Source organism: Acipenser ruthenus, chromosome 1 (genome assembly GCF_902713425.1).
Source record: "Acipenser ruthenus chromosome 1, fAciRut3.2 maternal haplotype, whole genome shotgun sequence".
Classification (NCBI taxonomy): Eukaryota; Metazoa; Chordata; class Actinopteri; order Acipenseriformes; family Acipenseridae; genus Acipenser; species Acipenser ruthenus.
The window spans coordinates 58,514,131-58,541,530 of NC_081189.1; the positions used below are offsets into that span (position 1 = coordinate 58,514,131).

The 27,400-nt window shown below is 39.1% G+C and overlaps 1 protein-coding gene across 10 annotated transcripts in view; it reads right to left on the reverse strand.

Moving 5' to 3' along the window:
• The window catches only part of fryl (furry homolog, like), a 202,741-nt gene that overhangs the window by 142,979 nt on the left and 32,362 nt on the right, over positions 1 to 27,400 (reverse strand). For 8 of the 10 annotated variants that reach the window (XM_059026502.1, XM_059026497.1, XM_059026520.1 and 5 more), the window contains exon 1: positions 5,797 to 6,085. In XM_059026502.1, the coding sequence (XP_058882485.1) occupies positions 5,797 to 6,001 (205 nt within the window). In that variant the 5' untranslated portion in view covers positions 6,002 to 6,085. Of the gene's footprint in view, positions 1 to 5,796; positions 6,087 to 26,530; positions 26,596 to 27,400 lie in introns of those variants that run through there. The other 2 variants (XM_059026514.1, XM_059026492.1) reach the window with 2 other exon arrangements.

Here is a 27,400-nt window from a genome sequence, read left to right on the forward strand (position 1 = left end):
GTGTTCTCTCTGTTCACCTACATTCCATGGACGACAGGGCTTTCTGTTGTTATGCCCCAAAACTTTGGAACACCATTCCTTAAGAGATTAATACTTTTAAATCTAGCTTAAAGGCATTTTTATGACTGTTTTTATTTTCTGTTTTGTTTGTTTGTAAAGTGCTTTGAGATGTTGCTTTTAAATGCGCTATATAAAATAGTTTATTATTATTTTTATTATTTTTATTATTATTATTATTATTATTATTATTATTATTAATAATAAATAGCAGTACACCTACAAGGGTTTATGCTGAAAAATACAGAAACCAAGTGGCATAAAAACAAAACTACTGTATCTCATACTGTACATCTTGAAAAATTGATCAGAAAAACACTGTCTGCACTTTCTTGCTGTAAAATGTTTCAATTCTGATTTTAACACTACTGTACGTGTAACAAAAGTCAAATCAAAGCTTCCTGTAATTGGTTATAATTGTTGCCACCAGTATGATATGTAGTGTTGTTGTGCTGTTTTTTGTATGTCAGGGTGTCTAGATGAGCGGTACTTTCTTATGTTCTTATGTTCGTATTACATTACATTCCAATGTAATGTAATGTAATAATTATATATAATTTATTTCTTAGCAGACGCCCTTATCCAGGGCGACTTACAAGATATCACATTATTTTTATATACAATTACCCATTTATACAGTTGGGTTTTTACTGGAGCAATCTAGGTAAAGTACCTTGCTCAAGGGTACAGCAGCAGTGTCCCCAACGGGGATTGAACCTATGACCCTCTGGTCAAGAGTCCAGAGCCCTAACCACTACTCCACACTGCTGTTTGTAAACTTTCTTATGTAATAAGAACATAAGAAAGTTTACAAACAAGAGGAAGCCATTCAGCCCATCTTGCTCGTTTGGTTGTTAGTAGCTTATTGATCCCAGAATCTCATCAAGCAGCTTCTTGAAGGATCCCAGGGTGTCAGCTTCAACAACATTACTGGGGAGTTGGTTCCAGACCCTCACAATTCTCTGTGTAAAAAAGTGCCTCCTATTTTCTGTTCTGAATGCCCCTTTATCTAATCTCAATTTGTGACCCCTGGTCCTTGTTTCTTTTTTCAGGTCAAAAAAGTCCCCTGGGTCGACATTGTCTGTACCTTTTAGGATTTTGAATGCTTGAATCAGATCACCGCGTAGTCTTCTTTGTTCAAGACTGAATAGATTCAATTCTTTTAGCCTGTCTGCATACGACATGCCTTTTAAACCCGGGATAATTCTGGTTGCTCTTCTTTGCACTCTTTCTAGAGCAGCAATAACGAGGTGACCAGAACTGAACACAATATTCTAGGTGAGGTCTTACTAATGCATTGTAAAGTTTTAACATTACTTCCCTTGATTTAAATTCAACACTTTTCACAATATATCCGAGCATCTTGTTGGCCTTTTTATAGCTTCCCCACATTGTCTAGATGAAGACATTTCTGAGTCAACATAAACTCCTAGGTCTTTTTCATAGTTCCCTTCTTCAATTTCAGTATCTCCCATATGATATTTATAATGCACATTTGTATTGACTGCATGCAATACTTTTCTCTATTAAATATACAGTACAGCTTTGTAACTTGTTAAAATACACCACTGGCTCAATGTGGCTCCAACTCAATCAACAGGGACAATAATGAGTTCACAGCAAAGTATGTCAAGCTCATTTTGAGAAGCATCATATCAAGTGGATTTTTGTCTTTAACCTACTTGAGTGTACAGCATACTGCAGTACTGTATCTAAATCAAACAAAGGCATTTACTTTTTAAATGTATTTTTTAAACTAACGATCAGTAGGAGTGGGCTGGGATAAAATTCCACGGTTTGATAACTAAAAGAAAATACCACTGTAACCTTAATGTCACGCTATACAGTACGTCATGCAAGTTACAAAATGAAGGCTTACTAAAAATTGAGAAATACTTACTTTCACAGAATGCTTTAAACTTTTGGCTATTTTATATTTTACTGCAACAATCTGAATTTTAAAACTTGTACAATACACGTTATGCTGCCACAGTATGTGTATGTTTAGTTCAATTGTTTAATTGTTTTATTATTAAATTATCATCCGCACCTGGGCGTTATTGGGGAATTAGAGCCAGGTGCGGGGTTTAAAAGGAGAGCAGTCAGTCTGCTCGAGGCGGCTGAGTAGAAGGAGGCAGAAGTGGTGCTCTGTCTCCGAGTAGCCAGAGTTAAAAAAGTAAGTGCGGTGACAAATCTGTGTTTTTGTAAGGACGTGAAAACAGCTTAGCTGTCCCGCGTTAGTCAGGGTGTTCCTGAAAGTTGAGTTAGTGCTCCAAGAGGAGTTGGGTGTTTATTTTGATTTTGTATTTGTTTATTTTTGTGTTCATTAAAATATAGCGCGTCAGCGCTTGAAAAATCCACTACTGTTGTGCTGGGTCGTATTTTTAAAGGGACAACGAACCCGAGTGAGTGCCGCTCGTTTTACATTTGGTGTCAGAGAGTGTGGGCGCCCCTAAGACCCAGAAATGGATTTGCTACAGATGATCGAGCAGATCACTCGGAATGCCGTTGCTCAGGGAGAGCAACTTAAGAGATGGGAGAGAGAGATGGGGTTGGCTCCATTGAAGAGAAGGGAGCCAACAGAGTTGGAGCTGCTGCTCTCTGCTGCAGCTGCAGACCTCTGCCCACTGCTGCAGCCTCCAGTGCCCCGGTTGTCGTTCCGGTCGCCCCTGACAAACCGTTGGGGTCCCTCGTCGCCGGTGCGCGGTCCCTACCTGGCTGGGCCGGAACGTGGACCGATCCACCCTCGTGGAAGAGGGCGAAAATTGACATTTGTGGACTCGAGGGTGGGTGGTTGTGTTTTAGGGGAGGAGGTGGCCGTCTCGTGGCCTGTGTCTTGTAAATTTTTAAAGGGGCAACGAACCCGAGTGAGTGCCGCTCGTTTTACAATATATATATATTCTCCATAAAAATGCACTAATACAATTTATTATTTAGGAGCATAGAAAAGTTTTTATATATAAAAAAAAAAAGTTTTAATATATTTTTGGCACGGGTTAAATACACATTGCAACACCATTAAAAAACGCATTTTGACACCAAGATGTATGTTTATTGGATTCATAATTTAGAGTTTACTTGACATTGCACGAGTAAGCTTCCAGTCTTTTGACTAATGATTATTGTGCATATTGAGTTTGTACAAAAAGAGATTTCTTCACTTACCCCATAAAAGTTTGAATATTGTAAATAATTTGTTTAAACAAAACTACTTTGAAAATAAGTACGCTATCCTGCGGCAGTCACTTGTATGCTAATTGAGCCATTGAAACGTGTATTCTGTGGCATTGACAGTTTCCTTCAAAGTCATTAGCACAATATAGTATTAGTTCACAACAAGATGTTCCTCAGACTCTTTGCCAAGGCTGCAAATATCAATGCTTGGTTTAGAAGCATGTTTGCAGTACAGAAATGTTGATGTTTGCAGTAGAAAAATGCAAAGGCAAAACAGCAGTGATGATGGTGACTGACAGTGAGGTAGAAGTGGGTGGTATGCATTAGGCTAAGCGAGAAAGCCGAGTAGTACTGAGACTTGTTTTGCGCAGGATATTGAATAAAAAGGTGTTTGTATGAAAATGGCATTTTCCTTCACTTCGTTCTTAGGAACACAAACACAATGTTAACTGCTGAATACCATAATTAAAACATTTGCAGTGTAACATAACAGGAATACCCTAATGTAAACTGTGGTAAACGCAAAACCAGTATACCAACTCAATCCTAACGGTCAGTTTTAGTCACCTGAAGATATTGTTCCCCTAGAATCATATATTTATGCAATGGACCAGTCAGTGTGTGAAGAAAAATATTTCACATGAACAAAAACAGCTAAGTTTGAATAAAGGGATTAGCCATGAAAAGCAAAACAAACAAAACTGGGGTTCTCACTTAACTCCACCAGTACTAGCAACATGAACAAAAAGCCTACAACGATATCATCCCCCTCCCAGTGTAACATTTGGCTGTGTTTTGCACATTAGCTTGTTATAAGTTTGACTCGTCAGACACACTTTTATATGGCAAGATTTCAAGCCCTAGAATAACAACCCATATTGGATATGGACCAACTGGCTTTGTACTGTAGCTGTACAAAAATACAGCCTTTTTTTTTTTTTTACTTTCATTTCTACCCACTCTGAAATGTTAAATTTGTATGTCGCCTCAATTCTGCTTCCCACTTCCTAATTAGAAAGGCAGAACCGCTGTCAAGCCAACTGCCTCTTTTTGGTACCAAGATACTGCACCCTGGAAATAATCCACCATTTGGTTTGTTCTGTGCCAGTACCAAAATATGTCACTCTACATATGCTAGATAAGCTGCAGCATGTGTGGATATACCCCAAGCAGTCATGTGTAACATAGTTCAAACTTAGATAATTGTAAAAATATGCAGAAGTCATAATTCACTGTTTTGATGTCCTCTGCAACATACATGTGCCTATATTATTTTGATTGATTTTATAATACAAGAACATTGAAACTATTTAATTGGTTGTTTTAGGGTTATCTATGTATTTCAGGCTCTGACATGCCATAAACCACAACAGTAGATGAGATCACAGATCCCTTGATGGATTTTTTTCAGGGGAATAAGGCAAAAAGTTGATTAAAACTGTGGTATTTTCTTTAAAAACATAATAGTGTGACACACTAAGGAACCCGTAAAGATCCAGTGCCATGGGGTTAAAACAGATTGGTAACATATTTTACAAGGATGAGCTCATGACATTTTTGTCACAGCAATCAACAGGGTGGGCCAAGTGTGGCACAAAGTAGTTAAATTTCTTTTTTTTTTTTAAATTGTTAGGCAATACAATAATTTAGAACACCTGCAATGTTCCAAAGTTTTCAATGCTCATTTCTCAGGCGCACTCACACAGTACGTGTTTCCAAGAACAAGGGTTACAATTTGAAGTAAGTTAAGTTCTGTAATGCTGCAAGCTTCGTATGCAAATATAGTTGCCTTGCATGCTCAACAAAAGGAGATGTTCAGAAACTATGCTAGCAGATTACATTAGTATGGGTGCACTCTACTTTCACAACATATTACACAAACATCTACTGTATTAAGCAATTAAACTGGTTTCAACATTGTAAACATATTTTAGTTTTTGTTTAGTTTTTTTAGTAACCACTTCCCTTCCCTGTAAGACTACCAAGCTCAACTTTCCATAGGGCCTTGCTGAAGAACCAAGATTCGCTTAGAAGAACTGAAAACAAAATAAAACATCCAGTGAACAGTGTCACAAACCAACTACAACCCGAAGTATTTTTATTTTACATTAGTATGCACACACTGTTTTAGGAATAAGGCACATTTTCTTTTCTGCTACTGTCCTGGGATCAGACATATGGTGCTGGTATACAGTACGTAAATCCTGTCTTTCAACATTAACTGAAGTTCATCCAAATCATTGTTTTAAAACCTTACAAACATTCTCCTACAATTGCAAATATTTAGGCTACTTAATTCCAACATTTAAAATATAAACAGTTATGAGGCTCCTGTTGCACTATGTTAACCAGAACTTGGAAAAGCTTCTTGTTCTATAAAATATAGTCAGAATACTAATTGAGACACTGGGTAATAAGGTCAGGCTTAGTTTGCTGTTGACTCACAAATTCCCCAGTGAGAAATCACCATCCTGCCTATGCTACTTATCAGTAAGTGCTGACCAGATAAATTATTAATGCACCAGGCCAAAGCCAGGACTACTGTCCAGCTGTGCCATACTCTACCTTTCAGTCGAATTCTAGTTGATCTGTCCAATCTGAACCCCCGGTGGCCCATCTCTTCATCCTCATCGATAGTCTGCCCCATGGAAAGCAGGCTGACGCGTTTCATTTTGAGGAGCCTGGGTGAGCTGTCTCGCACAGTGCTCCCCACCTCCAACACCACATCCCCGGACATTACAGCAGGGACAACTCGCTTTAAAAAATCCATCCTCCTTCTTCAGTCTACATTCCTGCTTGAGTGTAACAGATCAGTACAAGCTGTCATGCTCGTATAGTACAGTACAGTGCCTGCACCCGGATACCTGTTTGCAAACTTCCTTTAAAAGGTGGAATATTGTTCAGCTCCACGTGGTGATGTAATTCAGAATATGGGTGGTGCCACAAAATTACAAGTTAACTGCCAAGTGCTATCAGGCAGCACTTAGACCATGTTTCACTGTGCAGGCTGATAACATGCAATTGGGAGGGCTGCCAGTCCAAATACAGTTGGCAGAGTAAACACAGACAGCTAGTACCATGAAGCTCTTTTCATTCGGTTGTCATTAATTTAACCAAGTATTTTTAATATAAAGATGCCGTCACAGGCTATTTTTAGAACAAAGGTTACGGTATGCATGCTCCCCTGATCAAGGATTTGTGTTTAATGAGCACACACTAAAAAGGGTGGCTTGCTAGAACTGCAGCCCTTTTGCATTTAAAAGATAAGACATCATAGAGAGTTCTTTATGAACAACAGTACCTTCCTCCCAAGAAGCACAGCTCCATATTAGGGATTTCAAGGTCTTGCCTTTTTCTCCTTAAATCTTAATTTAAAAGATGCGATTATAATTTGTTATCTCAGCAGCGTTACGAAGGCAAGAAAGGAACAAATTCTTTTTTTGCTTGCTGATTCGCTCACTAGCCCATAACAAACAGAGGGTTATTTTTAGGCTAATTGTAAGTCAAGTTTCTTCCACTAACAACAAGAAAAGAATGCTAGCTGTCTTCCATAGAGGGGCATAACTGCTGGTGCATGCTTTACAGAGCTGATTACAAACAGTAAAGGGAAGGGCTGGGTGGCAGCAGAGGATATCAGAGTGAATGATAATGGAACTACATGCCATACAATTTTAAGTTTGAAACTAAAACTAAGACATTACTTCTTATTCCTAATCAAAGTGATTAAGAATGAGTAACTGAAATTGATTCTGCAATATATTTTGCTTGTGAGTATGCTAAAGTATTTAAAACTTTAACATTGTATCCAGTTAGTGACTGATCAATGTATTCGAGGGCTAAGCAATAGTGTTCAAAACTAAATGAAGTGCCAAACAGAATTTTAGAGTAATCCATCCTGTCCACATAACAAAGTCTGTTCACACTACTGACTGGCCCAGGGCTGCCGCATATCTAGGTCTGCAACCCCATTCACATTTGCGGTTTAGGCGCCTTTGCAGAAAGATGGCGGACAGTACTTCAAAAGACGATGGCAAACGGGTTACAGGGAGTTACCCAACATAACTCAGAACAGTGTTTTTCAGAGATTATTAGGGGGGCGCCAAGACCTGACTGGAAAACACATTTTTCTGACTGCCTGGTGATTGTAAAAGCTCCACAGCAAATGGCAGACTCAGTGGGTCTCCAGGATGATTGACTATCAACTATCCAGGCAGGGATCACGTTTAATCTGACCAGCCCTCAGATCTTGTGTCATTTCAGACCTACTGTAGCTCAGCGCCTCTATCACCCAGCCCTCCTTCATTTGAAAGTAATAATCTAGATTTAGATACAGCTTCAGTTTATAAATGGAGGGGGGGGGGGCTTAGTTTTTAGTTTAATTTACGTGTTTTGCTTCATGCAGAATGTAGAAAACGAGCATCTTCAATAAAATCTTGAATAAAGTTATAATAAAAAAAATAACCTGGACAAACATTACAATTCGTAATTGACAACTTGATAAAAACGTTAACATTAACAACTATAAGTCTGTATTTCCTGTACTGTAAAGCATTATACTGCGCCTTTGTGACTGCAGTAGCTTATTCTGGGTATGGACGAGTCTGCGTGTAGGTTTCCTAGGGAAAAGAACGCCACCCCTCCCCACCCCCGGGTCACTGCCATGCATTTGAAAATGAAAGGTCATTTCAGTCATGCCCTCCACCTCCTTTACTTCTATTCATTTAAACATGACATTCGCGTTTTTAATTTTTTTAAATCACAGGCATAAAATCCAAGCTTCTTCCTTATGCGCTCATTTCTGGTTGTTTTCAATTGTTAACATGGAAATTCCCTAACTTTTTTTTTTTTTTTTTTTTTTTTTTTTAATAGACGAAACTAACCGTTTTAGGGTTAGGATTACATAACACCAGTATTATCTTGTCAATAGGCTAGCACATTGTATTCAGCCAGCTTAGTTGACTGAGTAAACAGTAATAGTGCATTTCATTTGATCTTGCAGTGGTGATTCCTGTATAGTAAGAAAAAAAAAAAAAAAAAACATTTTTAAAAACACCCCCCCCTTTTCAGCATTACTGTATTCAAGCCATTTTGTATATCATTTAAATGGAACTCAAAAAACAATCCTGAACTCCAACATTAGAAAATGCTTTATATTCTTTGAGTTTCTTTTGGATATGCAGTAAATGCCCAGTTGTTCAGCCTTCCCATAGAATTTAAAATGCACCAAAACTACTTTACTATATTTTTTGGCAGATTATTTCTCTTAAATCAGAATATACCATAACACTACAATTTACAGGTACAGTGTAAACAGCTTGTTTATGTTTATTCAAGTGGTTTAATAAAAAAAATGCTTTCTTGTATTTTAATCTACAGTATAACAGTGATGACTTTACTTAAATATGCAAATAAATGGACTTTGTGCAAATGCTAGCAATTTAACACAAAAACACAGCAGTGAGTATTTGGCTACATCTACTTTTAAACAGTGAACAGAGAATAATAAAAATAAAAAAAACCCTGCAGATTCTGCAGTAGAATTTCAGGTATACTTCAATCTCATACAAAATGTTGCCTGTTCCAGCTGTGGCCAAAGCCCGCAAGCAGAACATTTCTCTGGCAAAAAAATTGTTCCTTTGTAAATCAATATGAATCTTTTTCTAAATGAAAAATATATATATATATATATATATATATATATATATATATATATATATATATATATATATATATATATATATATACACATGCTTGCTATCTAGCATGTGCTTCTTTCAAAACTCTACCAGTACATTTGAATATAAATGAATGGAAGTGCAAGCTTTTTGGTGAGCCAAAACATATTGTAGGAGGAAGGGACCTGCAGCCCATATTCATGTTTCCTTTTCTCAAACCAGATTAACATACCATACACGAGTAAGGTTTATTGGGGCAGGGGATGTTTTCACTGCACAAACCACTTCTGAGTTGTTTTAGATGTTGGCCTAATTTTCCCTGGGAAAATCTTAACCTAATCCTTTATATTTTCCTTTCAGGAATATGCAGAGTGTGTTCAGGAAAACATAGGACACAGATTGCCAAATACTTTAACTATTTGTGAATGAAACAGGACTATTTTTGTCCAAATAGATGTGATAAGTAAATGTTTCCTTGTAAATACAGTAGTCTGTCGCATATCCAACTGCGGTGGGACCACAGTAAGGGCGGATATGTAAAAAGGTGGATAAATTAATCCTGTTTTAAATACCATTATACACAGCTGTAACAATTACTATAGTCACACAAGTATTGTTTTGAGATTCAGCTTTTATTAGGGAGCACCCCTAAGTCCCTTGTTCAGAAAGATACAGGGTATTAATGCTTGTGACAGAGTAGCCGTCTGCGTGTGGGCGTGCATTCACTACTGAGTGACAGGCAGGAGACTGAGACAGAGGTTAAAACTGATAAGCCCCGCAGGCGAACAGGATTTATTTACATATCAACATACTGAACAGCTGACATGACACTACCAGCAATGGCAGCGCACAGAGCACATACAACACAGTGTACGAAAACTTTAGTAGGATCTACAATCTCTGAACTAATCTTCTCTGTTCAATAATTATACATATTTTTCTGGAGGAAATCATTAATATTCTGCTGGGGGTAATTAAAGGTATAATACAAAGAGTCATCCTATAGTAACAATAAATTCAGAAAAATACTTAATAGTTGCTGAAAATGCTTTTTTAAGGTTGATTCAGCTAATATAATAGGCCTAAAGCAACATGTTACATATACAGGATGAAATACTTTATGTACGACAGCATAGGTAATAGTATCTAAAAATTTCTTCTACCTCTGAAAATATTGAAAAACATGATGTTTAATATAATGGAGAAACAAAGAGTGTTTAATAGATGTATAACTTGCAATTATTTTAGGTAAATCAGAATACTGTACTGTAACAGGGCGAGGTGCCCTGTACATTCATTTGTTTATTTATTTTCAGAACGGGTGTTCCCCCTCCGCCCCTGTGTTATTTTGTGTTTTGTTTATGTATAGGTGACGGCGAGCGCCGTTTGTTTTGTTGTTTTGTTTAAGTGACGGCGTAGCCGTTTTTGTTATTTAGTAGCGTGGATGGGAAACCCCATCCACGTTGTAATTAATAAACTCGTGCAGATTGTGGCCGAGGGGTAATAGAATAATTAATTGCAAGCTAGTTAAACCCCTCGGCCACGATATAAAAAGCCTGCAGCACTCTCAGTTCGGGGGGTGTTGGAAGGAGAGAGACGGCGATTGAAGAGCGTAAACGAAACGAAACGAAACTTAAAACTCCAGGAACAGTGAAGGCATTTGCTCAGCCTGACCTGGGTTTTGTTATTTATTTTGTGTTTGTGAGTTTGTTTTGTTTAACCCTTTTATTTTGCTCTGTGAGCACAGTGTGTTTTTGGTTTAAATATTTTATTTATTTTTGTTTGCTTAATAAAAACGGCAAACGCCACCTTAACTGCAGTACTTGCCCTGGTGTCAGTTTTTTCCGTACCTGCTTCTGCCGTGACGTCACCGCTCAGTCACCCTGTCACATGTACATTTTCACGGAATGTTCATAAAATGACACATTCCATTGTAAAAAAAGGGGCAGTTTTGACAAACGGTAAGACATGGGTCAAATGTAATTGGTAAAAAGCTGACACATAATCTGAGTAATATTGTTAACCTTCTTAATCACTTCTAGCTCTGGCAGAACACATCTGAGGGTTATCTAAACTCAGAAGGTCCAAAATCAGCACAGAACATGACTTGATGTAACATTTGACCCATAACAACAGCACATGATTATATTACTCATAACTGTGACATATTAAACAAATATACAAGCTTTGCTGAATGTACTGATACCACTTTTGTGTTAATTCAGTGTGTAAAACCCCAGTTACTGTCATTTGTAATATAACTCTGTATAGTTTTTAAAATATTAATTTCAGGTAATTACATGGAATACGGTCTGTATCTTTTTATTTTTCCACATTGCCAATGACGTACCCACCCTAGATGGATGTATTAGGACCTAGTCTATCCCAAAAACACCAAAAGATTAATCTCTACCGGGGGTTGAGGTTTTTCCAAATTGCAAGCTCTTTTTCAATACAGATGATAGATTAACGTTGCTGAAGAGCTTGATCATAATAGCGGATAAACGGTTAGGGCGGATACATGACGGATTACTTTATCTACAAAACATTGGCACGTACAGTAATACTGTAAAATTCTTAAGTTTCCTTGAAAAGTAGCCGGCAGGTTAGAGCTGAGAAGCAAAGAGCTGTAATATACCTGCTCCATCACTGATGCCTTAAAAAATCCCCTGCCAGAGTCATTGTACAGTCTTGTACATCAATCCAGCCACCTGGATTGGGTATTGGCAGAACATCAAAGGACAAAGGAAATGGTATCATATTTGGGCTATCCACTTATCTACTGTGGCCTACATGGGCAAGTACAGTCTGAATCCGTGTGCTACCCATGTGACTCATCTTTCTGCATCAATATTAAGCTGTATTTTAACTTTTCATAGGCTCTATCTATCTCTCTTGAGAAAGCAACAACGTTACTTTTGTACAGTACAAAAATTCAAATGCTGATGTACAGCAATATTGTAAAATTAAATTAAACTTGAAATACAGTATATAAATATAAATAAGCTGTCAACTGGTTATAAAAATGTATCAGTTTTTCAAATATGAAAAGCAAATTAAAAATTCCTTTTCCATTTTTCTCTGTTTAATAATTTTTCCCGGAGGGGTACGGATTGATCAAAATAACCCTAATGTGTGTTGCAGTACTAAATGACTTTGTTCAAAGTACTGCACTAATTCTTTTTTTTTATAATATTATAATTATTAAACAATATCAAGTAATAGCTCAAATGTTACTGCGAGCATATTTGTTTTATTGTGTGGTAGCCAAAGGAAGAAGAAATACTGGGTTCAAATCCAGGCCTGACCGACACCACTTGTGTGGAGCTGGACACCAGCAGAAACCACTTGATGTTCTGCAGCAAAACAATGACAGGTTCATCTTCAGTCAAAGGGTGCAACTTACTATATATAACATGCATGCTAGTAACATAGATTTGTAACATTATAAGGATATGAGGTAGTTAGCATGGAAAACCAGATGTCAGTACTATAGTATATGGTACACTGTAGAATTACACTTAAACACGCTAGCTTTGTGTCTAGTGAAAATCTTAGATTTACCAAGTAACAGCAACACAGTTAGAAGTTGTTCTGTTAATTGTGGAAACTATAAAATATTGAACACTAACCTTTATGAATACGATAGCTGTGATATGAATGGTACTGATACTGTCAGTGCACTGTAATAAGATGCTCTTCCGGATCTACAATAACTCCCTGCTGAATCTTTACCTGCAGAATAAAGGTCTTTGTTGCTTATTCAGCAAAGTTCTCTATGACAAGACTAATTTATTCTCATTGTGCTCATTTTATCAGAGGCCCTCTATAGAGCAGCTGTACAGTCTGCTTATTTGGGAGAAATATACTGATTTAGGCCTTTTCCAGCAAGGGTTGCAACACAAATAAAACTGCAAAGTCATAATGAATTGCCAAACATGAATCTTCCAGCTGTGTTTACATAAAGCCCGGAAGCCCATTTAAAAAGGACTTTATCAGTCTTTCAGAATGAACAGACAGGTGAATCATAGGACACAGACATGTAATCAGCTGCACAGTAACTATACGATATGCAAAAAAGAACTTAAAACTAAAAAATGTTCACTATCGAAGTTTTGAACATAATCCCTCTCATGATTGTTCTAAGCACTACTGTTTGTTCTAAAACAAACGACATGTTCCTGAACGCAGGCCCGCTTTTAACATTCATCATAAGAACCTTGCACCACACAAGGCAGCTGCAGACCTGCGAGTCAGCTCAGGGTTGCAGGGACAACAGCAGAGGGCATTTTCTTTCCCAATGAGGGACAGAAAGAGACCGCTCTCTAGAGGAAGAAAAACACATTGAGCTGAATAAAAGAATACCAGCTGGGAAACAGCTGAATGCGAAGAACAGTCACGTGTAATAAGACTTGCTCTGTATTCCAACATGCCGCAATGTCAAACGCATTTTAACACTGTCAGCAGATGACACAGTATTCATTCTATTCAATTACCTTTGCTATCACACATCTGGTTCTTTACCAAGAAAGTATAGAGTACATATGTTTACAGCTCTTGTGCATGATCACCCCATAGCAGACATTAAAATATAAAAAAAAATGCAAGCAATATTTTATTATTTTTTGGAACTGGAAAGATGAAAGTCAATTAAAACACAGAAGCCCTGAACAGATACACACATTCTATAACTAGGTGAGAGGGAGTTGGGACCTATGAAATGGATGGTTCAGAAAACCCAAAATTAAGAAACTTAATCTGACATCACCACGCCTCTTTTTTATGCCTACTTTAATCATTTACAGTAGCCGAAGTGTTCTATGAGCAGCACTTTGCAAAAAATCAAGCAGGTCCTGCTGTGTGACCTATCCAGACACTTCTGTCCTCTGGTGTGCAGCAGACCACCTACATGCTTCTGCCACAGAAGCACATCTTTTATCATTCTGATCTTTTCTCAGTGGTGGTCTTGCTGTGACAGATACCCTGCTGGTTAGTCATGGATCATTTTCAGCACCTGCTACTGCTGGCTAGTGTTCCGAAAGTAAGGTGGATCAACTAGATGGAAAAATCTAAATGATTCTCACAGCAATCAGATTTCATTAATTATTGCTGGGACAAATATCCAAACGAATATTTTTTTTACATTTATTCGGATACAAAAATCAGATGTTCGTATTCGATAGAAATGCCAAAAATAACTTGAAATGAAAAAGAGCTCTGTATTATATGTGAGATTAATATATATTATAAAAAAAAAAAGACAACACAGGATCAACACAGCAGCTGTTGAGCCTCTATTTAAAAGTTTTAGACAGCAAACAGTAAACAAACCAGATTATGCGAGTGCACGCATAGTGCTCTCTATGGAAGGCCATCTGGGTCAAAAACACATTGTGATGCTTTAAGAATCTCATTGAACAAAAAAAAGCAAGCATGTCATTCTGAAATGCCTCGTTTAAACAGTGCCCAACTTGCTGGAAATGTTGTGTAGGGATTTTTACATAGATCGTATATATTATATATTTTTTGTTGCGACTTCGTTATGTGGAATGTAATAAACGAGAACCAAAAACGGTGAGTTTTTCCCCCCCCCCTTTATTTTACAATGCCATTTCCATGTTTGTTTTATTTGAAGTGTTTAAGGTTAAATTTCAGTTTTTGTTTGCTTGTTCAGCTACAAAAAAGCACAAGTAAACCTCATGTTATTACTTTATGAAAATGTGTATACAGCCACTGTTTACTGCAATGGTAAGGAATGAAAAAAAGGAAAAAATAAAATAAGGCGTCTACTTTATGTACTATTTATTTCAAGAAAACAAAACAATGTTATATTGGAACTTGCAGTAAAATAAAGGCACACACAGGGGCCCCACTGTCCCTATGCTACTGTATGTTGTCTCTGCCTGTGTTCTGAGCAATATAATGGCTTTTATTACTGTTTGAAAACAAATGAATATCCGAACAAATTTCAATTTATAGCGAATATCCAAACATGAAAATCCTGTATTCCTCCCATCAATATCATTAATAAGACTTTAGTTTCAGAAAAAAAAACACTAAAAGGTAGACATTACAACAATATGAATATGTAACAACGAAAACTGACACAGTTAAAGTAGCTCTCAAGCAGTGTGTAATGTGTGGTTTTGGTTCAGAGATTACAGTGTACAAGGGTTCAGCTGTCTCTAGTACTGCTGTCCAAAGATTTCTAAGAAATCAAGAACATTCCGTGGTTTAGTAGAGGTACATCTCTATTTCCAAACAGTAAGCAAAAACCATTTAAACTGTTAGCAAGCTGCTGTATGTATTTTCTTGTTTAAGTGATACTTGTTCCAATACGCCCTTACCATCAGTAATGGCTGTGGTTTCTGTGTTGAATGTTTTCAGGGTGGGACCAATCCCTGCCCAGAAATCATTTGCTGGGCAGTTAAGACTACTTGTTGTACAATACGATGCAGTACAGAAACAAATATTTTATAACAGCAATGTTTAACAAAAAGCAAGTCTCTGATAAATAAATGAGTCCTCTGTCAACGACGAACACACAGATTCCTTCCTACACATGTACCTTTTTCTACAGTAAGGTTTTGAATCTAATGGGAGTGTGTTTGACTACTGTTGATGAATTCATTTCACCATCTGCAAGTGAATTTACATTGTTTGCTTATCGCTAGTGTCTTTTGGAGCTACAGTAGGCTGCTTCAGTTTGTTAATTAACCTCCCCTACACTAAATACACACAGTATGAGGAAATGCTCATCCAAGGTCTTGTTATAGTACAGTACACCTGCATTTTAAAAATATAAAATTAAACATAACTTAATAAAACTTGATCTCAGCTTACTGGAACTCAGCTGATGCTCTAATAATGGACTTGGATCAAGTAATATCTCCCCTGGTGAGTTTTCTCAAGTGAAGAGCAAACAAGGAATTGATGCAATGTAATGTCACGTGTGTAGATTGAACAGTCGTGATATCGAACCGCACCTGCGGGCATGCCCTGTTCCGTTGCGAGAGCCTTAGCTGTGCAGTTGGTGCAACAGGTTACTGTACATATGAAATAATCTCACCATATGGTGTTTTTATGGCTTGGCAGACAAATGAATCACTCTAACTATCTGGAATACTAACTGCTCAGCAAGTGCCTTACACCATCAGAAATTTCAACAGCAGCATACTGTTCAGGACAGTATCTTTGAGAAGCTCCATGGTAGTCAGTTTAAACACAAAGGATAAACAAATACCAGGAAAGGATGGATTCCAAGGATTGTTGCTGTATGAGCTCTTGCCTACTCTACATCAGTCTCACAGCAGTACAATCCGAAGCAAATGAGTTGGCCAGCCTCCCACCAATTGTTTATATTTATGGGAAGTGCATGCTGAGGCAAGCAAGCAGGGCAACTTTAAAGTAAAAAAATAAATAAATAAAAGATATATACACATTAAAAAGGCTGCATCACCTACAAAACCCTTCAGAAACAGAGCAAGCCATTGAGTATGGACTGCCTTTAATAGACATACAGAAATCCCCTCTATTTAATGTAAAGCAAAATGAGAACGTTTTTCTTCTTTGGAGTGCTGTAAATGTATACTACTACTGCAATGATAGTAAAATACATCCCCAATCACATCGCTAAACACCAATTTAGATCAGCATCACCAAGTATTATTACGCATGATGTAATAATTCAAGTGGCACAGACAGGATCATCCGTGGGCAGCAGTGTGGAGTAGTGGTTAGGGCACTGGACTCTTGACCGGAGTGGGTTCGATCCCAGGTGGGGAGACACTGCTGTTGTACCCTTGATCAAGGTACTTCACCTAGATTGCGCTAGTAAAAACCCAACTGTATAAATGGGTAATTGTATGTAAAAATAATGTGTAAAAAATTATGTAATTGTATGTAAAAATTGTAACTCGCCCTGGATAAGGGCGTCTGCTAAGAAATAAATAATAATAATAATCTGTATAAATCTTGGGTTTGTTAACGTATTTACCACAACTTATTTACATGTAGACTATGCAAACTTTCACCACAACTGAATAAGCTTTTCAGTGAAGGCTCAGCATCTCCTTATCGCCAGATAGGTATAGCGCGCCTCCCCTATATCCCCAGAAGAAAGAACGGCTTTTTGGAGCAAAAAATTAAGAGGTCATCACTCTGAAGAATGTCTGCATTTCAATGTTCATACCAAGTTCTATCATGTATGTAAACCTTCTCCTTTGATTCCATAACCAAATCACCAGGATACACACAGCACAACTACTGTAGCAAACAAAATAAAATAAAAAAAATCTCGGAATTCTTTCAACACTGACTATCAGATTCAGAACAGCTGTTTTTATCTGTTTAATGTTTAAATATGAAAATCACTCTTGCCAAATACCGTACAATACTTCCCCTACACATATATTTATTTGAAGATCAGAAACAGACTGCATAATACTGCAATATGCTGCTGAAGGTACTTGTTCTTTGCTATATACCGTAAATGGTTTTGAAAGAGCACAGTTTCTATTTGTGTTCTGGTCTACCACTGAGTTTCCACCCAAGCACAGGGCATTGACATACTAAATGAAATTATAAAAGTGCTGCAGAGTGAATAAGGGCCAATGCCTTCCATCCATCATGTACTGTGCAAACAACCTCATACCCCACGAGTATTCGGCTGCACAGTGAAATTCTAACAAAGAAAAGAACACTTGGCAAAACAACAACAAGCCTGGTGCTATGCTATAATCAATCCTTGGAGTGCAAAGCTTGCGTGTCAAACTTGTACAAGGTCCTGAAACCTAGTGTACCGTACAGTTATAAATACTGTTCTCCATCACAATTAGGCAACACTGCAATACAGAACATGATAAAAAAAAAAAACAGCAAAAAAAAAACATTCCTTACATGGTGTGTTAGCATAGAATACCCATAGCCTCAAACTTCTTAACAGCATAATCCACAAAGCTGTACAATGCTCGAGGTACAGGTTATGATATATATCTGCTAGACTTGTAGGACTCGAGTTGTATTTTTCGTGAATTGGAAGGCCGCAAAAGACTCGGACTCTACCTTGTGTGACTCGGACTCGAACTTGAACTTTCGGGCTCCGTGACTTGGAGAGATTGATGACGATTCCTTTTTTTATTTTCTATTTCACAAGTAATATTACAGTCACTACGAAACTGTGCACAATAAAAACCCACCCAACAAAACATTATCCAATCACTGGTTAGCCCTGTTGTCTTTGCAGCCAATCATAGTAAGAATAAGAAATTGAAAGCGAGTTCCCAGCACACACCATCACTATTTGCAAGCAATGCCAATGAATTCACCTGGCAAATTCAGTATAAAACTAGGCACTAAAGTCTCAAATCGAAAATTGCCTACAGTCAAGCGATTGATAACAAAACAAAAAAAGAACAGAATAACTTAATACCACTTAATTTACAAAAATGAATATGATTTATTATGCATGCAGGAAAAATGCATTAACAATATGCTGTGCAGCGTCAACCTAGAAATCTGTGTGATTTTTTAAAATTTTTTTTATCCAATTAACACTACACCCGCTCTATAGTCCAGATCACAGCTTCTATCAAAGTGAAAAACAACGGCCACAAACTTGAACTTGAAGCATATCTGTAAACTTCAGGTATGTTCAAACAGTATTCCAATTCCAATTCCAGAAGAAAAGAAGATAGTGACAGGCAGTTTGAAAAAGGCATGCAAATATTATTATTATTTTTATTATTATTTGTTTATTTAGCAGACGCCTTTTATCCAAGGCGACTTACAGAGACTAGGGTGTGTGAACTATGCATCAGCTGCAGAGTCACTTACAACTACGTCTCATCCGAAAGACGGAGCACAAGGAGGTTAAGTGACTTGCTGAGGGTCACACAATGAGTCAGTGGCTGAGGGGGGGATTTGAACCGGGGACCTCCTGGTTACAAGCCCTTTTCTTTAACCACTGCACCACACAGCCTCCTAGCTAGAAAAAATAAATCGAAATCATTTTGAGGGATATAGGAGGGATATCGTAAGGATAAACTGTTCCCCCACTACTACCACTAGTTTAATGAACATTGATTTGAGTTTGTTTCAAGGACTGAGACTCGAAGTCAAGGACGTGACTTGGCGCCTGATGACTCAGACTTGACTACAAGTCTGATACCTACACACTACTGTTCATTTTCATCCTGTACTGTAACAGTTCTCTTTAAAACTCAGTGAACCTCAAGTTATTTCTTATACTGTACATGTTAGTTTTCAGGTTGATAAGTTTAATTTTGTATCATACAATGTCTGAAAAAAAACCCCAAAAAAACACCATTGAAGCAATTTTTTTTATCAAAAATGCATTTTTGTTTTTTGGTTTCCCCCTATAGTACATACAGTACTGCAGTCTGCCTGCACTGACAAAGGCAGGTGTCAGCATTTAAAAATCAATTAAAAGGTGTGTTCAACATATCATCTTATCCCTCATCCACAAGAAAAAAAATCTCCAGTTCCTTTTTATCAATCCACACCCATAATTCTACCCTAGAGTAGATCACAAAAAAATGTCACAGTACTTTAAAAAGATGTACAGTAGAAATCAAGCAAGTTTTTAAAATCCTTATTCTTCTACATTCAACCTGATGTAACACTGTTACTGTACCCGATTTACAGTGTATTACAAATTGTACCACAGTCAATAAGGTATTCACATTTAGTTATCTTAATATACTGTAGAAGCTAATACTACTACTCTATGGGAGATAAACAGAATGTAAACTGAACTCAAAATCCTTAAATGTGTGCCCCTGAAAATCGAGACTAAAATGGAAGAAACATGACGAAAATGCAGAAAAAGAACTCTATACATCCACAATGTTGCTAAGCTTATACTGTAATAATGGTTTTAGCTTGCCCAGTTGCTGCTACAAAAAATAAAAAAAAGCCAAGTTGTTTTATGAGCAGCTAGACAGCAGGACATGGATCTTTACAAAGCCTCCTTCGCAACATCAAAGTCTGTGAATCAGTTGGAAACCACTAACGCTGTGAATGATGCTATTCCAAGAACAGCATTGCTATCTACAGTAGCAATCATATAAATCCATTACTGAAGTAATCGTATCCCAATTTAAAACTGGGAACCATTTAAAATTGGGCAACTCGGATGGTATTTAAAATGGGACAGGAGTTTATCACAGTGATACAAACTGTGTAAATTATTTTATTAAAAAGTACACTACATTCTAGATTTTAAAAGAAACTGTACACCACCTTTTAGGTGTAGCAACAAAATGTATAAATCTATATAATAAAATATCTGACATAAGCCTACACAGTATTCAGTCTGTATTTTAATCCTTTGACGTAAGATATTGTGGTGGCAAACAATCTGGGTTGTCAAATGAAACTGGTCAGAAATACTTGAAAAGTTTCCTACTCTGCTTTATAACCAATAGATGTTTGCTACAGATTCCAAGTGCTGGCAAATGTTGAGGACATTTTTACAGTTCTTATATTCCAAATTTGTTCCAAATTTGTTCTCCACGAACCTCAAAAGATGTTTTTGAAAGAGATAAACAACGACTGTGTCACGAGTCATGCATTCTGATATTGCAACATACGAGATGTGCTGAGAATTCCCACCTTTGTCTCACCAACAGCAAACAAAAGAACGTATGGTTGCCTGAGAGTTGTTCCAATGGTGTGATTGTGCTTCATCTTGTATGACGAAGTTTTCTACAAAATCACGAACAACTAGGAATTCATTTTCTTGAAGGAGTTCATCCCTCAGCTGTTGAGAATATGCAGTCTGCATCTTTGCGATGAAATCATGTTGACAAAGACGTTGGAGATGGCTTGTGAAAGTCGCTATGAACTGATCAACAGGTTAATTGATCTGTCAGTTGTAGTCCACTTCCGATACTCCACTGCGTCCATCTTGAAAGAGCATTTGTAGATGACTCTTGAAATCTTCAAGTGACAGACAATTTTCACACTTTGCTAAGTGGCAATCGACATTAGGTGGGGAACACATGAGAAGATAAGAAATGCCGATAGTGATTCAAAGGCACTTCTGTACTGGCACTCAGTTGTGGAAGCTTAGAACAAATAAACATCAGCTTTACATTCTGGTGTGTTGTGCAGACACACACAGCATGTGTACCGCTATTGCCTGTCAATACACACTCCTTTGGTTTCAGCTCTGCAAATTTGGAGAAGCCAGTCTTAAATATCAGGATGCTGTAATTTGAAGAAACGACAGGCCTCTGAAAGATTGCAGAGAACAAGCCGTTTTTGTTGGTGCTCCCTACTTCACGACTCTTCATTGTAAACAGAAACAAAATCTCTCTTTCCGGCCATGAGTTGACTAACATCTTCCCTCTTGTAGAACAATTTTACCATTTGAGCAACCTCCTCTGTTAGCGTTCTCCCCCCAGTTTTTGGATCTGGATCCGAAAGGCATCCCTTCTCTTCCTGTAAAGTCTTGGCTGTCCTGTGGTAGGTAGCACCAAACTCAGCAGCAGTACTCCGTATAGACCAAGACATTGGGACAACTGACAAAATATGAACTTGCTGACTTCAACTGATATTTGAATTACATTTTTCCTTCAGCTGGGCCATCATCTCATTGATATGCCTGAGCCTGCTCCTTGATTGTTTCACGGTCTTCCACTTCTTTTCCAGTGCCAAATCCAGGATTCTGCAGGTCCACGACATTCAGCCGATATAACCTGGTAAACGTATGGGATGAAGCCCAAACTGCTGCACTACATATTTTGTGAATAGATGCACCCTGTAACAAAGCCCATGAAGTCCATGCATTTTGTAAAAGCACGTGGGGCTAGAGGAGAGACCGAACGATAGAACATAGAACTGGTACGCGGTTCTGTGAAAGGCGAACCTCAGTTATTTCCTGTGCGCTGGTTTTACTGGCATGTGGATATAGGCGTCTTTCAGGTCCACTGTGGTGAACCAGTAACCTAGCTGGGGGGTCTACTATGCAAATGGCCCGGTTTTGCAGCAGAACTGCTACCTCCTGAGCAGCTTGCGGGTCTGTGACGGATGTTATTGTCACGGCCCGGAGAGGAAGGGGGCCATGTTGGAACTGGAGTGAGTAACCAGTTTGCACAGTATTGAGCACCCAGAGGTCTGTGGTGCACTGTTCCCAGTAGGCCAAGTGGCTTCTGGAGAAATATCCAAAGGCTGCTGCTTCGCCTGAGGCGCAACCTGCGCCTGTTGCCTAGGCACCGGCGCTTGAAAGGACGCTTGCCTCTGCGGAATGCGGTTGCGGGCTGCCTCCTGGCAGTACCACCTGAGGTGGGAGCATCCTGTTGTACCGGTTTCCTCTGAAACTGAAGCTTAGGATGCCACTGAGCTGCAGGCTTATACCTTGGTGGACTCCCTTGCACGGTGACATTGCTGTAGCATCTCATCTACTGCGGGGCCAAATGTGTGGCCTGGAGTGACCAGAGCATCCAGCAGTGCCGTCTTGTCTCCGTCAAGCAAGCTTGCTTGGGAGGGCTAGAGCTGTCTGCGCGCAGCCACTAATGCTGCCAGGTTTCTGCCTATCACTTGTCCACTAAGCTTGGACAGCCGTAGCAGGTTCCTTGAAATTAGGCACAGCTCATCCAGTTGCTGAGACGAGGGCCTATGATTCTCAGAGAGGGACCCAATAAGGTGAGCCTGGTAAACTACAAGTATGCTATTGTATTTAGCCAGACGTGTGGTAAACGCACTAGTTGCGTATGCTTACTTTAAAATGACTTCTGTCATTCTGCACTGTACTGGGGACACCGCGTCCTTGGCTAGCAAAGACAGGTTGGTAGGCTGAAGCAGCGCAGCAATGGGGGCCTCTATTGGCAGAAAGTTGGTAAGACACTCTGTACAGTGAGTCTACAGAACAGGAAACTGCCGCAGCCGTAGCTGGGTGAGCCCAAGTGGACTGTAGCTCGAACAGAAAATTCGGGTGGAGGGGTTCTCGAGTGGCGCATCCAGTAAAGGCGCTCCACGTGGGGTGCAGGATGCACTGTATAGCCTGGACGTCACTGGTTCGAGTCCAGGCTATTCCACAGCTGACCCTGGACGGGAGTTTCCAGGGGGCGGCGCACAATTGCCCAAGTGTCGACCTTGGGGAGGGGGGGGTTTAGGTCGGCCAGGATGTCCTTGGCTCACCGCACACTAGCGACCCCTGTAGTCTGGCCGGGTGCCTGCAGGCTTGCCTGTAAGCTGCCTGAGAGCTGCGTTGTCCTTCGACGCTGTAGCTCTTGGGTGGCTGCATGGTGAGTCCGCAGTGTGAAAAAAACCGGTCGGCTGACGGCACATGCTTCAGAGGACAGCGTGTGTTCGTCTTCGCCTTCCCGAGTCAGCGCAGGGGTGGTAGCGGTGAGCTGAGCTTCAAAATAATAATTGGCCATTCCAAATTGGAAGAAAATAATACAAAAAAAAAATAATAATAATAATAATAATTGGCAACGACTAATACAAAAAAAATAAAATAATAATAATAATAATAATAATAATAATAATAATAATAATAATAATAGGCAACGACTAAATTATAACAAAAAAAAAATAATCTGGGTGGACCGGAGGGGCAGCAGGAGTGATAGAGGGCTGCTCGTCATAAATGGAGCGCCTCTCGTCCCTTGTTTCAGGCCAAGGAACCTGTAATGCCGCAGTAGCTCGTAAAGGCATAAGCTTTGATGACAGCGTAAGTTGCGTAATCAGGATGTCCGATTCAGCATCATCTGAAGGGAGCACCATGTCCTGATCGTCAGCCTCCTCGGAGGTGGCGATAGATAGTATATCGCTCTCTAGCCCACTAGCCACTGCCTGCAAGGGTGAAGGGGGAGTAGGTGCTGGAGGATCCAGTATTACCAGTGGGACTGAGCACTCTTGCAGCAGCTCATTTAGAATTGCCTCCTGGCGTGACATAACCCCCCAGATTTTATCCATCTGTCCCTTGTTTGCCGAACGTGAGCAGCAGTTTTTCTTCCTTCTCCGTTTTGGAGGAGGGGAAGGTGAATGGAGATTTAGAAGAGGAAGACGACGAGCTCTACTCTTCTTAGCGCTGCTCCTCCCCCCTCCCCCCTTGGCACAGAGCCTTGGGTGGAGGGTCCAGCCTCACTCACTGGTGACACTGAATGGCACTCAGGTGTGGAGAAATGCTCCTTTGAGTGACGTGCTACCCGATTCTCCAGCGTACGCTTGGAGAAGGGAGCACACAAGTCATAAAAAGTGACGTCAGTCAAGGCCCTACGCGCATGCTCAGGGCCCAGACAGACAGTGCATTTATTGTGTCTGTCACTTGCAGGCAGTTTGCAGGCATCTTGCAAGAGACACACGAATGGAACCCAGACATGGGAATAGTGCTGTGTTCACAACAAACAGTGTACAGACCACACAGTGGAGTATTGACACTTTATGTGCTCAGAACTGGCACACGGTACTGACACAGAGTGCGCTCGGTACCAATACTCAGTACCGACACAGAGCTCGGAACGGACATTCGGCACCGACTCGATTGCACTCGGTACCGACCTGGTTCACTCGGTACTGCCACTCTGTACTGAGTGTCATTCAGTACCGACACTCGGTACCGACACGGGGTCTCGGTACCGACTCGATACACTCGGAACCGAAGCAGTAACCTCAAACTCGCAAGCGAGAACGGGGTCGATAATCGCAGTTACTGCTAGTGGCACGTTAGCAGGGATGCCCACCTGCAAGTCAGCCACTAACTAAACTACTAGTCAGTACAAACACAAGACTAGCAGTAGCCTGCACCGGAACACTAACTTTGGTCCCTTAAGATCGGGTACTGTTTGTGGCAAGTAGCAGGGATGCCCACCTGCACCCAGTCACTGACTAAGTTCTAGTCAGCAGGACATGAGACAAGAAATAGCCTGCTTGCGAACAAACCTTTGAAATAGTGCTGCTGGATAGCTGCACTAAACCAGCAACAAGCTGCTAAAGTAGGAACACCCACAGTAGCTGCTCTGGTTTCAATACTTACCTTCCTGTAAGAAAAAAGAAACAATGTATATAATACAACCGATAGCTAACACAAAGCAAAACACACAGTAAACAATACTGTAATTTAATAATTAAACAATTACTAACAATAATATTATCAACAATAATAATATTCTTAAAATATACACATTTCAGCTGGAACAAGTCGGCGACTTGGTGCACTAAGATCCCGGGAAGGACGGCAATGGAGCCGCAGGGTTCCCACGACACACAAGGCCGCAGTGGGACTTAACCAACGCTAGCTGAAATATAGAAAGAATACAGAAACACGGCTAGAAATAATAGTTATTTTTAGCAATTCCATAAATAATTCCGTACTTTTTAAAGCAATTGCTAAAAAAGGAGCAAAAAAAATACACAGGAGGGCTTCTTATCAACTCTCTGATGTGAATCAGGTTAGGCTGAAAAGGAAAACGCTGATACTGTCAGGGTGAGTAGTGAGTCTTTGGTATAAAGTTTTCAAGTTCGGATGTCAAACATCTATTTTTTGGTGATTGATTTCCTATGGAATGACCCCATAACAAAACAGAATCAAGCAATAACTATAAATGGCAAAAGCTTTGAAAAAAGGTACTTTGTCGAATAATCTCTTGAGAACTGAAAGGACCAATTATGTCCAAATAGTCAGGCTCATTTTAAAAGTTTTTTAAAATAAAAAACTTCATACCATTAGTATAGCAAGAAAATGGTTTCAAGGAAAAAAAAAAATCATAGAACTACCTAGATATATATATATATTTTTGCCAATCACCAAGATTTGCACACTTAAACCTCAACTGAGCCCAGCCACCTTTTGCATCTGCGATGATATCTTTATTTAGCAGAAACATGCCTTCCCCTGTTTTTGTAAAAGAATGCTAGATAGAAAGATGTTAGCTTTCATATTGCCTCAGCTTTCCCAACACTGCCCAAAGTTGGAGCAACATTAAAGCTGCACAACATTCAAAGGTTTGGATGAGTAATGTGCCTACAAAACTGTGCCTTTTGTGAATTACAACACATGGCATGGAATTAAATAAAATAACTAAGCAATAACACAAGGCACCGAATGGGTTCCAGCCCTGATACTGACGGAGTAAACCCTATAGTCACAAGCATACCTAAAAAAAAAAAAAAAACAACACACACATACACAGCATCACCCAGGTTAGGCGAGTGAAAAGAGGTGATTGGCTTGGTTTCAAGAAATGTCCTAAAGGCCAATATCTTAAAGTTTCACCTTTATTAAGTCCCTTAAGAGTGCAGGCACTATAAAACCTATACCTACTGTACTGTTGACTTCACAACTAAATGCATCAAAACCTCCCGTACCTGCATCCCACACTTGTGCTTTTCTAAAAATGCATACACATGCACATTTAGTTTTGTAAGTGAGTATACAGTACTTGTACGGGTTACCAAAAAAATATTGCACCATTATAAATAAAATGGCATCCATATCTATCATAAGGTATGTTAAAAAAAAAACACACACACACACAGAACCCCAAAATGACTATACAGTTGTCATCCAGGCAAATGTGGAACATAGATGGCTTAACATCAATAGAATTAGCCCCAGTTTACACATCTTAAAAGAATTACTTAATTGTACATACCTCAGTTCCATAGAGAGAGACCACAGGTTGTCAGATAGAAAACCCCACAGAAGCACATGCAGAATCTACACAGTGGGAACAAAAACATTCATTAAGTATCCTGTGATTTTTCAGTTTCAGAACAATAGTTTCTGGAAACACAGTGCAATCCGTGTTGTAATCTGTTGCACCATCGTTGGCTACACATTTTTCCTGAAAAGCCCACTAAAAAAGTAGGCCCCTTGTCAACACCATTAGGCCATGTTACAGGAGTGTTTGACTTTTTTTCGAGACATCTGTTTCTCATGAAATAAACGTGGACATGGGGCCTTTTTTTTTTTTTTTTTTACATGTAAAGCCTCTCATTTCCCCGACCGCTATGCAAATGAAGGAGAGGGGGAGGGGGGTCAGATTTAAATTAGCCATGCTGACAGCCCACCTAGATTCTTGTGCTGTTAACCGTGAAAGTCCCCAAAATACTCTTTACATGAGCAGAGAACAGCTTCACAAGAAAGAATCCACATGTCATCGTGTGTCATGTAAATGGTTATTAAAGATCACCGTGTCGCAAAATTTCCACACTACATTTTATTTTGAGAGAGGGTTAAACAATGTTCGTGTAGTGCATTGTATCAAGCGGCCTCATCATATCCTCTTCACTTATGGATATTGGGAATGACAAATTCCGTTTTTCAAAATGACCAATTCCGTTTTTTCCATTTTTACCAATCTATTAAGAATTAACAACGTAATTTCAACATAAATAAAATTTTTACATTAAAACTACTGAATTAATTGTTTTAATTTTTTTTTAATTTAAGTCCCTGAGACACTGTAGTTTTCAGGAAAAATCTTTCTTAAAAGCAGTCCACTAGTAACAATGTACTGTAG